Source organism: Panthera leo, chromosome C1, assembly GCF_018350215.1.
Source record: "Panthera leo isolate Ple1 chromosome C1, P.leo_Ple1_pat1.1, whole genome shotgun sequence".
NCBI lineage: Eukaryota > Metazoa > Chordata > Mammalia > Carnivora > Felidae > Panthera > Panthera leo.
The window spans coordinates 9,699,327-9,713,362 of NC_056686.1; the positions used below are offsets into that span (position 1 = coordinate 9,699,327).

The following is a 14,036-nucleotide window of genomic DNA, read 5'->3' on the forward strand; positions in this document are numbered from 1 at the left end:
AGAAGGAACATATGCTGACAATTTAGACTTGTGGGCACGGGGTTTCTGAAATTTGTTTAGTAGAATCTCCTGTGGCTAATGCTTATAGTTGGTTCCATTGAGTCTGTGTCAGGCACTGTGCAGCGTTCTTTTTATGCATTGTCAGATTTACTCCTCCTGGGGACAGTATCAGGTAGTGGTCACTAGTGTGTCCATGGTTTGTTCCTGTCTGCCTTAACCAGGAGTATTTCTCCTTAATCACATCATGGCCCAAGGCTGTGCAATACCGTTTTAGTTTTGTGGATTTCAAGTTGTGTGAGTTTGTGCCCTTCAGGAACCTGTTTTAATCAGAGTGCCACCCCAACAGTGGGGAGGGACAGGAGAGCCCATTGCAGTGTCTTAGATTAGTTGGGGTCAGACCATCTGCAGGAAAGGTGTGTGACTTTGGGGGCACAGGAACCTTTTGGGAGCAGGTGAAATGTGACCGGAGTGAGAGGGAGGCCCTTTCTCCTGGCCTTGGGCACCGGCCTGGGAGGCAGCCGTTTAAAATCCTAGTCTTCTGTGAGCCCTTCCTCCCAAGCTTCTTTGTTCCCTGGGAGCGTTATTTTACGCCTGTGTTGGCAAAAGATAGAAGCAGCATCAAGTCAGGATAATGTGGCCTAATCCTGGGACACCAGCCCTGAGAAGATTTTGGTGTGTCTGAAAGGCTGTCGTCTCAGGCCGCACTCCTGAGGAGGGCTCAGCTGCGCCAGGGGTCTTCGCTTTACCTGGCTGGCCTGCGATCTACATCACCCCCTCCCCTGTCTCTCTCTGCCCCTTCCCTCTCCCTCCCACCTCTCTGGCTCTCCCTCTTCCTACCTCTCTCTTCCCTTCCCCTCCCTTGTTTTTATTTTTAATGAGATTCAGATTCTCTTGAACATCTTTTCCGTTCAAAATTTGCTTCTTGTTGACATTAGGTAGAGCCTTTCTGCAAAGGGGCTTGGCTTTTCACAGAGTTGGACATAACTTCAATTTTAAGTTATACACACACATACACCCACCCACCCTATATAGCTCTTAACAAAGTGCTTTGTAGATAATAAGCACCCAGGAAAAATGCAAATACTTCCGCTTCACCATGGTTCCAGAAACCTTACAAAGTATGTCAAGGAAAAAATTCTAATCTTGCAAGAATTGAGCTAAATTTGAACAGTAGTCTGATACATGCTAGTGCATCCGAGTGCGAGATGTCTTGTCAAATAGGCTGGTTAGTGGGATTTTGTTTTTAGGTGCAGATCTTAGGAGAAAAAATCTTGAATTTCAATGTAATTTGTGACCATAATTTATGAGGAGAATACGTTTTAGTTCCTTCTCTGCTTGTGAATCTCTAAAAGACAGCATTTTGAGTTCTCCGAGTAGGCAGATTTGTGCTAGTTGGTGCACATGCAGGAGCCTCCAGAGGTCCAGGCTCTGCTCCGGTGGAGCGATGATGTGTCCGTTCACAAGCTCTGATAGAGGCACATCCGCAGGTGTGGCGGAGGCCAGAAGACAGTTGAGGCCTTGGAAAGAAGGGAATGAGCTTGCTCCGCTGTAGTGATGAATAGTCTTAAGAACTATACCCGAATAAAATGTCTCATGGTAGATCTAAGTGAGGAGTAGTTTAGTATCTCTGTAAACGGTCTTATTTTCATAACCTGTTTCTTAAACCTCTATCAAAATGTGGCATATGAGTTTTGTATTTTTAGGAGAAGCAAAATAAAAGCCAGGAAACCATACTCTCATGATTATCATGGCCGACTGCCAAAACATTGACCCTTCGCTTACACCTGGGAGGCACTCAACACGATTATTTAAATTAGCTTTTTGGTTTAAATAAAGATGGGTGTCATAACCATAAAGATGGGTATCATAACCGAGTGCAGTGAAACAAGAAAAAGAATACAAGGTGTGTGGCTGCTCAAAAGGAGGAGGGAAATTAAATTTTTGTTTGAAGCAACGTGATGCACAGGGAAAAGAGTTGAAGACCCACCAGAAGGTTAGCAGTGGCAGTTTGAATGCTTACCCAGTGTCGTCTGTTGAATGATGTCTCTTGTGACTACACCCCTTTAAATGTGCGTCTGTTGTGGATTTGGTGTTTCTGGAGCTAGTGCTTGTTTTCTGGACACTTAACAGCAGGTGTACAGGTAGGAGATCGAGAACAGAGAAGCACTTCAGTACTTTCTGCCGTGTAGACAGAGTGGACAGTTGAGACCTTTTCCAAACTGTATGGGTATAAATTGCATATATTAATCTCAATCCATAGTGGCCATTTTTCAGTTGCCTCATTAATTTTGCCTTTGTTAGTCATTTCTTTCAAAAATAATGTATTAATTTATTTTTTGCATAATAGAACCAAATGTTCATCTAGAAAAGTTAGAAAATATGAACACATAAACAGGTCTCCTACCTTCACCAATAGTCTCATTGCTGGGAGCCACCTGCCAGCATCTTAATCTTCTTGGTTTACATCTGTGGATACATTGTAGCCTGATTTTATTAATTAGTGCTGTGGCTTGATCATTGTTCCTGTAAACGTTTCTGTAAACAAATCTAGACAATGATCTTAAGTGTGGTAATTGTGTCTTCTTTCAGATTTATGTCTGGGTTTTATTTCCTGAAAGTATTTTTCATCTAAATTGCGCAGTTAATTCATCCGGATATAGAATTGTAGAATTTATCATAAATGACTTTCCTTTTAGCTGAGGATAACCAGTTCTTGAGGGTGTGGCTGTGCACTCTGTTTTACCGGGTTGCCAGGCTCGTGTCGTCCCCACCTCCCTACCTAGTTCCCAGTCCTGTTTGTGTGGCCTCCGGGGACTGACACTTGAATTTAAGGTTTTTACTTCGTAGTTGCCCATTCACTTTTTATATGCAAGGTTTTCAGACTTTAGATACATTTTTTCCCTGTAAAATAAAAGCTACTGAAGATCCTTGAGAAGAACCCTAGAAATTAAAATAATTATAAAGAAGAACAGGCTGGCAGCTTGTTTGAGTTTCAAGGGTATTTGGTTAGTCTCTAGAATCATTTTGTTCATGCCACAAGACTTTGAGGTTCCGAACAGTATAAGGAAATTTAATGCTTTCTTAATTTGAATTTATTAAAGTTTATTTGGGGAGCCTCTTCAGGTATTTGGATTTATCCAGTCAAAGCCACTAAAAGCCTTTTTTAGAGAAATTCAAAGCTCCCTTCAGATGTGATCCTTGCTGCTACTGCCGTCAGCCTGGCACTTGGAAGAGTTGCTGGCTGGACCCTCCACAGGGGCAGAGGCTGTGCGCACCCCCCCCCCCCCCCCCCCGCCGCGACACAAGCATCCCAGGAATTTACACCGGGATCTGCAGCATTGAAAAATCCAGAACTTTTCCATTGTTTCTGTTGGAAGCAAAGCCTAGAGCCCTGTTTTAATACTATGAGCAATTTAAAACCAGAGAGGTTTTATTTTCGTAATTTGCCTCTGGGATTACAGACAGCTCTTGGAGAGCTTAACTCCAGGAAAAGGTTGAAATTGTGCCTGAGCTGCTTAACAGAATTTTTTTTAGTGTCAGGTACATTTCAAGTTACTTTAAATATGAAAGAAATGTATAGAAAATGGAGAGCATGTTCCTTTCATAAAAACCAGTTGCTGCACAGCATCTTGCCACTTCAGAGCGTTCTGCCCAAAACACCGTGGGGCAGCAGGGCTAGGCCCCCAGTAGCTCGGTTTCCCCCTGAGACCCCCTTGGGCAGCTCTAACGTCCACCCTGACCATCTGATGGACACACCCCGACCCGTGTGCAGCTTGGCCGACCTTTGCGGGTGCCTCTCTGGCTGTGGTCTTGGAGGCCCTGCTCTCACTTTGGTCCTGCTGCCCAGCTTCCCCGTTGCCCAGATTGTGACTTCCGTGGACGTCCAGGTTACTGAGTCATTCATTATCTTCTTGTTTTCTTTTTTAAGCATATGTTACAGTGGTCTAAACGGACTGCTGATTCCTTGCGGAAGACGGACTGTCATATGTGTTTCTGGCTTGTGTCCTCTGTACCCATCACACCAACTGTAGAAGGTTAACCACCCCCAGATAGAAAACAAGGGCTGGGGGTCTGACTCCCTGCCTCCCGTTACCAGCTCACGTGGCACGTTTTGGCCATTCTTTCAGCCCACGACTTGGCTGTTACCTTTGATGCCCCGTCCTCACTGCGTGGTCTGTTAGAGTTCGTGAGTGTGTGTGTGTGTGTGTGTTTCTTTTGATCCTATAAAGAAGTCATTTAACATGAACTTTATGCCTTTTAAATTAAAAAAAAAAAAAATGTTTTAAGTAGGCGCCACGACCAGCGTGGGACTGAACTCAGGACCCTGAGATCAAGAGTCGCATGCCCTACTGCCTGAGGCCGTCGGGCGCCCCTGAACTTTATGCTTTTTTCCAAGCAAGTGTTTTACCTTGCCCGTGAACTCTGATTTACCTCTACAGCAGGTGTTCTGAGAGTTGCTGTCAGTGCCAGGCCAGCCTGCTGTCATGGAAGCCACACCCTTGCCTTTCAAAAATTTGAAAAGTTGTATACTGACTTTATAGTTTTATGATAGAGTTCTCAATGTAGCTTGCAATGAACATGGCACTATTATCTTTCTTTTTTATTTTGTTATTTTATTTTAGAGAGAGCATGAACAGGGGAGGGGGCAGAGGGAGGGTGGGAGGGAGAGAGAAAGAGGGAGAGACAGAGAGAGAGAGACAGACAGACAGACTGTCTTAAGCAGGCTCCACACTTAGTGTGGAGCCCGATGTGGGGCTCTATCCCACGACCCTGGGATCATGACCTGAGCTGAAATCAAGAGTTAGACGCTCAACTGAGCCACCCAGGTGCACCATTATCTTTCTTAGGGTGAAAAAATTAGGACCCAGAAAGTATTAGTCATAGTAAGGCTTCTGGAACACAGGAGACAGATTAGTGAATTGGGTGGGAATAAAAATCCCAGTTTTGCTGCCAACTTGCTCTGAGATTTTAGGCAATTCATACAATGAGATAAAGCTTTGGGAAGCATTTTTGTGGAGTTTGGGGAGCAGACTAAGATCACCTTTAAAGGCTCCTTCTATGTCAAATCTTAGGGTTCTTCTTCCTTACCTTTTAACATAGCTATTATTTCCGTTATTCCATGTCTGTTCTGTTCTCTAAGATCTGTACCCTCGGCTCAGCTGAATACTTTGTTGAAGCCTTTCTCCAGCCTTGTACGAAAGCCCCCGATCTTCAGATTTCCTATAAGGGACCCACTTGTCTGAGGGCAGGAAGAAGAGGAAGATTCTGCAAAAAAAGTGGTCACAAAAGGAGATCGTAAATGGTGGTGTCATAAGGCTGGGAGAGGAATCTAAAGAATGTAAGACCCACGAAACTGTCAGACACAAAAGGGGGAACTTGAGGCCAATGAAGCCTAAAGAGATTTCGGGTTTTGTAATTATGAGATCAGGGGGAACCGTGGAGAGTGGATCTTCAGTGGAGGAGAGAGGACGAAGGCTCATTTGCTGAGATGAAGGGCTGAGCGAGAGGTGAGGCACCAGAGAGAGGCAGGACGGGCACAGCCTGTCCTTTGGGGAGTCCTTCGGGGCGTCCGTGGTGGCTCCAGTTCGGGGCAGCTCATGTTCTCCATGACCTTTCATGGTAAGAGCTCAGAGACGGGGCCTCGCCTGGTGCGGAATCAGCTGTGTATCTGAGTAAGGTGGTGAGCTCCCTCAACAAAGATCAGATAGACCGGCTTCTGTGCGCCAGTACTGAATTCTGATTTTATGCGTAGGAGTTGGGTAGCTCCCAGTGAGGAGGCAGCACATGTAGAGTTACATATGGCTCTAAATTTAATTCACTTAAATCACGAAATTCGTGAGCCTTCACTGTTGTGATGAATTTTTAATGTAACCTGAGCATGCCTTCTAGAATTTTGTGTTTTCTCTGATGCCTGCACATTTTTAAGTGAAACATTATTCTCTAGATTTTCCTAGTGTTTGACCAGTTTTATTAGACTAGTAGAACACAGTCCAGACCTAGGTTAAATTATTTATGTGATGCCTTAGGCAATTCTGGTTTTGCAACTTGCATCCAGGCATCAGAGGTATAATGCTAGACATTATCTTTAAAGAGTAGTCATTATGACTGTTGGGATTCTCTCTACAGTAGCTATTTCACTAGAAAACCCAGTTCTGTTACGGTGAATCATGCTTGCTTAGATTGAGCTTCTGGGCTGTTGACTTATAAGTGTTTCTGGCATAAGATACAGTTGAAATGGGGAAAATAATCTGCATTCCAATTTGATTGCTGATCCTTTCCCGTAAATGCAGTGAATGTCTCTACCACTTTTTTCTTTCATTTGCCCTTGAAACCAAGTGAGACAACGCATAGAAAAAGTGCTTTCTAAAGAATATGGTATTGATTGTGCCATTACAGGTCTTAAGAAATAACACTTTTCGTAGTAGAAGGAACACTTTTAGCGTCGTCGTCCTCAGGTTTTAATTCTGGCTCTAGAGCTGATTTAGTTACATGACCTTGGGCAGATGACTTCACGGCTTTGGTCCTTGGGTAACTGTAAGATGAGCGGCATGATTGGGACTTCGGGGTCTCTGGCAGAATGGTGCCGTCAGCGGTAAGAGCATCTGTTTTGCGACATGGGTGTGGCAGAGGCGTAAGAGTAAGTATGCCGAGTGAGCCCTCCTGTCAGCAGCTGAGATCACAGTTAAAGGTTCATTTATTTTTTATTTTGTGTGTGCGTGAGAACTTTGATTCGGTAGATGACTGCTCATTTCTTTCTGTTTCATTTAGTTTTCTTCATAACTTTGTGTGCATTTCTTTTCCTTATATACATAAAGTTTGTCCTGTCCTTCATTATGTTCTTTGTTGTCGTTTCCATTTCACTTTCCTTGTGTTTCATTCCTGTATCTTTCTTGTTTAGACCAAGTGGAACACGCAGCTGGCAGTAGCTTCTATGTAGGACCCTTCAGGAACCCGATGGTAAGTGCACACGTGTGCTTACCAGGCTCCCAGCGGGCTCTGCCGGACCAGTGCTAGAGGCATGTCCCGCCTCCCAGACACTAACGAGCCCCCGCTCCCCTTTGTAAGAGTCATTACAGGTTGTTTTTGGTTATAGGCTTGTTTTTGTTTTTAAATTTGATTACAAATAGAACAGAAACCAAGTATGGGGCGGGGGGGGGGGGGGGGGGGGGGAAGGAATTGCTTATCTAAGGAAACGTAGAAGGTTCCACCACCTGTTCCTCTGTTCCCATTGCAGTATTTGGCTTTGTGAGTGACACCAAGCATACCTAAGTGTGAGTCGGGACACCTGGGTCCTACTTTCTGTTCTCTGGTGGACTGATTAGTCCCCCGTGGGCCCTGGCTTTCACTTTCTCTCAAAATGGCAGGTAGGACAGGTGGTTTCGATACAGCCTCTTCCATCTCCAGTCTACAATCCTAATGGGAAGTCACTTGGGTGTTAGATGGTTCCGATTAAGATCGTGAGAATCATTTCATGTGTCAGGTAATATCAGTGTCATGAGTCATCTCTTAGGTTCATGATAGACTCATGTCCATGAAAAACTAAGTGTCAGCATTCACCGAAGTCACTTTGGAGAGAAGTTCAATTGTCCCGTACTTTGCTTTTTGCAATTCTTCAGATACTTTTAAAATTCTTAACTATATAGACTGCAGAGCCCTCGTTGTGTCTTTAGTGGCCTGTATTGGTTCAGCCCAGCGGTTCTTCACCTGGGGAGACCTCCCCAGACATTTGGCCATGCCTGGAGATCTGCCTGTCAACAGTTAAAAGTGGACGTGCTGCTGGCGTCTAGTGAGTGGATGCTGCTCAACGTCCTTCAGTGCATCACACAGCCCCATGACCGAGAGGCTCGTTCGCGGGACGCCCGGGCAGCCTGTGGCCATCTGAATAGGATGCAGATGTCCCTACTTCAAATGGTTTCTCTTCACGGGGGATCAAGGGCTTCCTGGTCTTGTTTTTTAAAGAGGGTGCCTGGAAGTGGGGGGAGGGGCTGGGGCACTTCTCACTAATTAGGTTTGGAGAGTCCACAAGTAGACCTTGACGTTCAGTATCAGCTAGATGTTTTCCTATTCTTTTAGGCAGGGAATAAAACTTAAAAGAGTACTTTTACGTAGCAGGCAGTTACGTGATTTCAGTGTGAATATGTATTAGTGAATGATATTGTTAAAGTTGTGCTGTTTTATTGTAAGTTATATCTAGGAACTTCACTTATTTAATACTGTTTACATATAGGCCAGTTTTTTGTATGACCTGCTAACCAACTTTGTATAGCATTTGAGAGGTTGCAGAAAAACTTTGAATTGCTTCTGTAAGGGATTGTATTACAACAGATTGACATCTGTTTTTCTATTAAATTTCACGGTGTGACTTTTTAAGAAATATATATGCATAACAGGCACAGTTTACACTATACCTCCATTTTTACTTATTTCAAAAGCCCATACCTATACAAAGTAGAAAGTTAGAGGTAAGAAAGGGTCATTTCTTGGGCTGTTTGGGGTACATGAGGTGGTGCTGATGATGTCTTACAACAACTTTGTGGTTTTGGTCCAGGGAAAAACTTTACTGAATAAAACTTCAGAATTAAGCATCCTAGGGCACCAGGAGTCCTTTACGTGGTTCTCAGCAGACATGAACTGCAGCACTGGGGCAATTATGTTAGCAGCCAGTGATCATTTATATTTGTATTGTTTGCTACCGGTAATCTGATCTGCACTGGGTATCACACACAGGGAAGGGCATAGGTCATCGTGAGGATAAGAAAACTAGCTGAAAGTAGATAGAATCCAAACTTCCTAAAGCACAGCTGGATTCCTCAAGAACCTTGTCATCACAGATTTAAGCTCAGTGCTGTTAAGGTGGCAAAAGGAGAAAGAAGTGAAAGAGGAGGTTACCTCTTTTAGTGTGAAAAGGTGTTTTCATGTCCTTGCCCTTTCCAGGGGATTGGTTTATAATCTTTCCGCCTGCAGGCTCTTGTCTTCTGTTGCCACCAGAGTGTGGTTCCAGTAAAGTGCTTGCTTGTGTCCCGAGGTCCATTTTAGATGCCTTTGGAAATGAGGGATGGACATGTTAGCAGGAATTTATTTGGGCAAACTCTTTAACATAGTTGCAGAATGCATCAGTTTTTTGTTTTGTTTTTTTTTAATGGGCTTAAATAATTAGGGATTTTAAATGGTATTTAAACATTTTTTTATGTCTGTTTTTGAGAGAGAGAGAGAGAGAGAGACAGAGTGCGAATGGGGGAGGGGCAGAGAGAGAGAGAGACAGACAGACACACAGACAGACAGACAGACATAGAATCTGAAGCCGGCTCCAGCACAGAGTTGCTGCAGGGCTGGAACTCAGGAACCGCGAGATCATGACCTGAGCAGAAGTCGGGCGTTTAACCTTGACTCATTTAGCCACCTATGCGCCCCTAAAATAGTACTTTAGAGTTTGCTTTTTAAGACTGACAAATTAAATGGCTGATTATGAAGTATTTTGTACTTTTTTCCTCTTTGTTTCATCTCTTAAATATCTGTCAGAATCTGGTGGTGCTTTTTGAGGATTCCTATGTGCTTGTTGCTATCATCGATGCTTCCATTTTTACGTTCTGAACTGTCCAGTGTTATTTGTGCGTCTCACCTCATTTTTATCTGCTGTCTATATTTTAGTTAACTGGGCTTCTCTGTAGTGATGTTCTGTTATGGAGAACACCGTTTTCCAGGAGCAGTGAGCGAGTGCGTTCTGGTTTGTCACTTTAGTAATTCAGAGATGGAGGTGGCGGGAGGCTTGTTTTGCGAGAGGAAAGGACAGGTCTGCCAGGCCCAGCGGGAGAGTGCTGCTGAAGGAGAAGGAGGGGTTTGGGGAAGACGAAGATGAGCCTGTTCTGACTCTGAAAACTACAAACCCAAGAGCTACCAGGAAAAAGAACCTTAGAGCTGAAAAAATAGAAACAAAGGGCCACAAATTCTGGCCAAATCCCAAAGAGATGGAGCTTCCAAACCTTCAGCATTCGTACTTTTCTAGAGAAGGGCTTGTCCCTGTGGACTGTCTTAGTGACCTGAGCTCGTTCCAGCTTGTCCGAACTGTGGTGCTTTTTTAATCTTCCCTTCTGAACTGTGCTGTAGGTTGGAATGCAGTGGGTGTTTCCTGAATTCCATTTTTGCAGTTGTTAATGAAATCCTGATTCGTACTGAACTTGGAGTCGGGTCCCTGGGGACCCGCAGAATTCCTGCTGTCCTGACAGTGAATTCTTCATAATTCCTCTGCATGTGATATCTGAGCTGTTGCACACACGGATCCTTTGTAGTCCAACAGAGTCTGCTTCTCTTGCTTCACTTGGACAGTTATGGACAAGCTTATCTCAACTAAAAGGGACCCAAGTTACACCATATTGTCTTCCCTAAAGTGCTTCTTGCACCTAATCAGACTTTCGCCAGTCCCTGTTATTTGTGTGGTCCTGAAGCTCAGTGTTAGTATCCAGTTTTCCTCTGACATCGATATTGTTACGTTTTCTCGAATAGATGATTTATTAGTTTGAGGAGTCTCAAAAATACAGGGTTTTGGGTTTCTTTTTCTTCTCTGACGTGATTTACACGTATTCATATTCATCATCTGTTCATTTCTTTAGAAATCCGATGTGATAATTGTCCAGAAGTATACAGTTTGCTGTCATTGGATTAGTAATTGTCTTTTTCAAGAATTCAGGGTAATAGTGAGTAAGTAAACAAATAAATATTGTGTTTTAGGGAAGAAAAAATCCCAGGAAAGTAAAAACAAAGCAAACAAAGCTGAAGACACACCCCTGAAGACAAGCGAGCCAGATTCTGCTTCTGCAAATATGAGAGATTCTGCGGAAGGTAAGCTTCGAAGTTGGACTTGTTCGGGTATGTATCACCAGTTACTGTAAATCTCCTTGGAATGCCCTTCTGAGAATCCCCCAAGAACTGTAAAGGGTTAACCGCGAAAAGCCTGCCTGTATTAATTAATTTTTTATTTTTATTTTTTAGCCGTATTTATTGAGGGGGAGGAGTGGGGCGTGAGCCAGGGAGGGGCAGAGATAGAGAGGGAGAGAGAATCCCAAGCAGGCTCGGTGCTGTCAGTGCAGAGCCTGATGCGGGGCTTGCTCCCTGGACCCTGAGGTTATGACCTGAAATCGGGAGTCTGATGCTTAACCCACTGAACCGCCCAGGTGCCCCAAGGCTGCTTGAATTTAATAACGGTGAACTGAGCCTCTACATCCCACCTTCCCTTAAAAGTATTTTTAAAGACCTTCTTTGTTAAAAATAAAATTATTCCCTGGTTAAAATAAAAGGAAATGTACTATACGATCACATTTGTAAAAAATTTATGAAGTTCAAAACCATTGAAACAAATCTCTGGTGATAGAATCAGACTGGTAGCGATGCCAGAAGGCTTCTGGGACGGTGGTGCTAGTCCACCCCTGAGCTGTGGACTGTGGGCATCAGTATTGACTTTGTAAACATTTTATTTAGCTAAATGCTTCTGATTTACACACTTAAATCGTTTGTTTTGCACTTCAGTTAAGAGTTTACTTGAAATACCAAACACCTTTGATTTTATACATCAGCATGAAAAGTGTGCAGAGTGAAAAAAAGCGTTCTTGTTTTTTGTTAGAAATTAACTTCCTAGTTTATTCTTTGTGTTTCTCCACACAAAATTTTCTTTTTTATCATCCCTTCTGAGGATTAACATTCTAGGCCCTCCATGATGGAAGAATTCAGAGAGAGGCGTGGCTTGAAAGTCAATCAGAAAGGCTGGTGGCTCTGTGCTCTTGGCAGTTGAGCAACCATATTGAGACTGTTGATGATAGAAATGAGGGAGGTGTGTCTTCTGATCTGGTACGTGGCAGATACATGCTTGCTAAGAATTGCTCATAGTGACCCAAACAGGCAAATTTCAATAGAGCCTTGTGACTCTTTCAAGAACATTCATAGGTACCCGCCTGGGTAGACGCTCAGTTAAGCGTCTGACTCTTGGTTTTGGCTCAGGTCACGATCTCACGGTTCATGGGATTGAGCCCCTGCATCGGGCTCTGTGCTGGTGGTGCGGAACCTGCTTGGGATTCTCGGTCTCTGTCTCTCTGTCTCTCTCTCACTCACTCACTCACTCACTCTCCCCCTCCCCTGCTTGCACAATCTGTTTTTCTCTCAAATAAATAAGCTTAAAAAAAATTTGTAGAGAAAAAAAACGCAACAAAATATTTTGGATGCCTTTTAAACCACTTTATTAGCACTGTTGGAGGTGATGACATTCATAAAAGATTATAATTTCCTGTGGCATTTTATGAAGCAAGAACAGACAGGTTGACTAGGTTCTCCATGCTGATAGCAGATTTGCTAAGTAAGCCTTTTGTTTGAACACTAAAGAACGTCACTGCCTTTAGTGGCAGAATTAAAAAAGAAAACCCAACTGCCCTCTCTCTCCTTCAGTACTTGAAGACAGGTCTTTATTCCTCAGATAACACTAGGTCCTATGAAGAAAAGTACTTAATATTTACCTGTTTGTGGAATAGCTGGTCAGAGTGCAATTGGTTCCTTAATAGGGTAACGCCTCTCCTGAATGTTCTGCATTGTCCCCAGCAAGTGGTCTGTGTACTGAGCAAACAGTCCAGACTCTTCCTTCTGTTTCCCAAACCTTCCTTTATTTTTAAAACTCAGCAGACCTCATCGAGTGCGTGGACACACGTTGGTGTGGGCCTTACTAGTTAATAAATAGGGGCTCTGCATGTTTTGCTGCTTATTACTTTGGATAGTTGTAAGTCTGGAATTGTTTACCAGTCACAGGGAAAGAATCCCCCCCCCCCCCCCCCCCCCCCGTAAAAGAAGCCACAGATTTTGACTTAAAATGAACCCTAAAATTTCTAAGCCTTAGAGATGTTATTTTCATTTTCTGTTGTTATATTTGACATTTTTAGCAGTGTGCTGTTGAAAACGTATTTAGAAAGGGTGTTAGTTCCTACCAACATAAAATGACTGGTGTGTCCCAGTATGTGGAGAACTTGGGGGATTGATGGGAGTTTGTCTTGGGGGAGAGAAGGCTGGTCTGTGGGGAGACAGGCAGTAAATGTAGTGGTGGACGGATGGGTGAGGGTAAGACTGACGTTCCTAGGGCAACGCCGGGGTGGGGGGACTAGGACTGAGCAGGTGAGCTTGTGCGAACACCTTGTGTTCACAGAGCTGGAAACGCTTGGCCTTTTTAGCTCCCCTCCCCCACATCCTGGTGGTCACCAGGTCTTTTGACAGGCCTCTTGTCCACAGCCTGGCCACTCTCCTGTGTCTGCTGTTTCCTTGCATTCCCATCCCTGTTGTAGGCCCCGTCGTCTCCCTTCGAATGTCCCTGCCTTAGGATCAGTCTCCTGCCTCCAATCTCGTTATCCACACTGTAGCCACATCTCCAAATGGCCCTCTCCTGCTTTAACATACCTTTAATGGGGGCGCCTGGGTGGCTCAGTCAGTTAAGCATGTGACTCTTGTTTTGGCTCAGGTCATGATCTCACGGTTAGTGAGTTTGAGCCTCGCATCGGGCTGTGCACTGACAGTGTGGAGCCTGCTTGGGATTTTCTCTCTCCCTCTCTCTGCCCCTTCCCTGCTGGCGCTGTCTCTGTCTCTCTCAAAATGAATAAATAAACTTAAAACAAAATACCTTAGGTGGATCCCCCTCCCCCACTGCCCCAGGTAAGTCCAGACTAATTTACGGTGTGCTACAAGTTTTGATTTCCTCCTGCTTGCTTCTCCTCTTCTGTCCTTGACCTTCAGGCAGTCTGTACTTTCTCTCAGTAGCCTTCCCTGATTAACCAAGCCATTCTTAGATGCTTCTCCTGTTATGCTTTGGAGCAACCTGTACCTCCACAAAGCGTGAGCGTTCGTTGATGACAGCATCGTTGCCTGCTTGCTTGTACGTGGTGCCTGTTAAAGTGAAGCCCTGTAAGAATAAGGGCCTTGACAGTCTTACCTGCTGTTGGCATACAGTAAATTTTGCCCAGTGAATGAACAGCCAGAATTCAGAGTAGCTCTGCCTCCTTTACAGAGCCTTTTCT

The 14,036-nt window shown here is 44.2% G+C and overlaps 1 protein-coding gene across 7 annotated transcripts in view; it reads left to right on the forward strand.

Annotated features, from left to right (window-relative positions):
• The window catches only part of PRDM2 (PR/SET domain 2), a 125,505-nt gene that overhangs the window by 68,366 nt on the left and 43,103 nt on the right, over positions 1 to 14,036 (forward strand). For 5 of the 7 annotated variants that reach the window (XM_042951455.1, XM_042951454.1, XM_042951459.1 and 2 more), the window contains one exon: positions 10,726 to 10,863. The exons of 1 other annotated variant lie outside the window; for it this stretch is intronic. In XM_042951455.1, the coding sequence (XP_042807389.1) occupies positions 10,726 to 10,863 (138 nt within the window). The remainder of the gene's footprint in view (positions 1 to 10,725; positions 10,864 to 14,036) is intronic. One more of the 7 variants, XM_042951457.1, reaches the window with a different exon arrangement.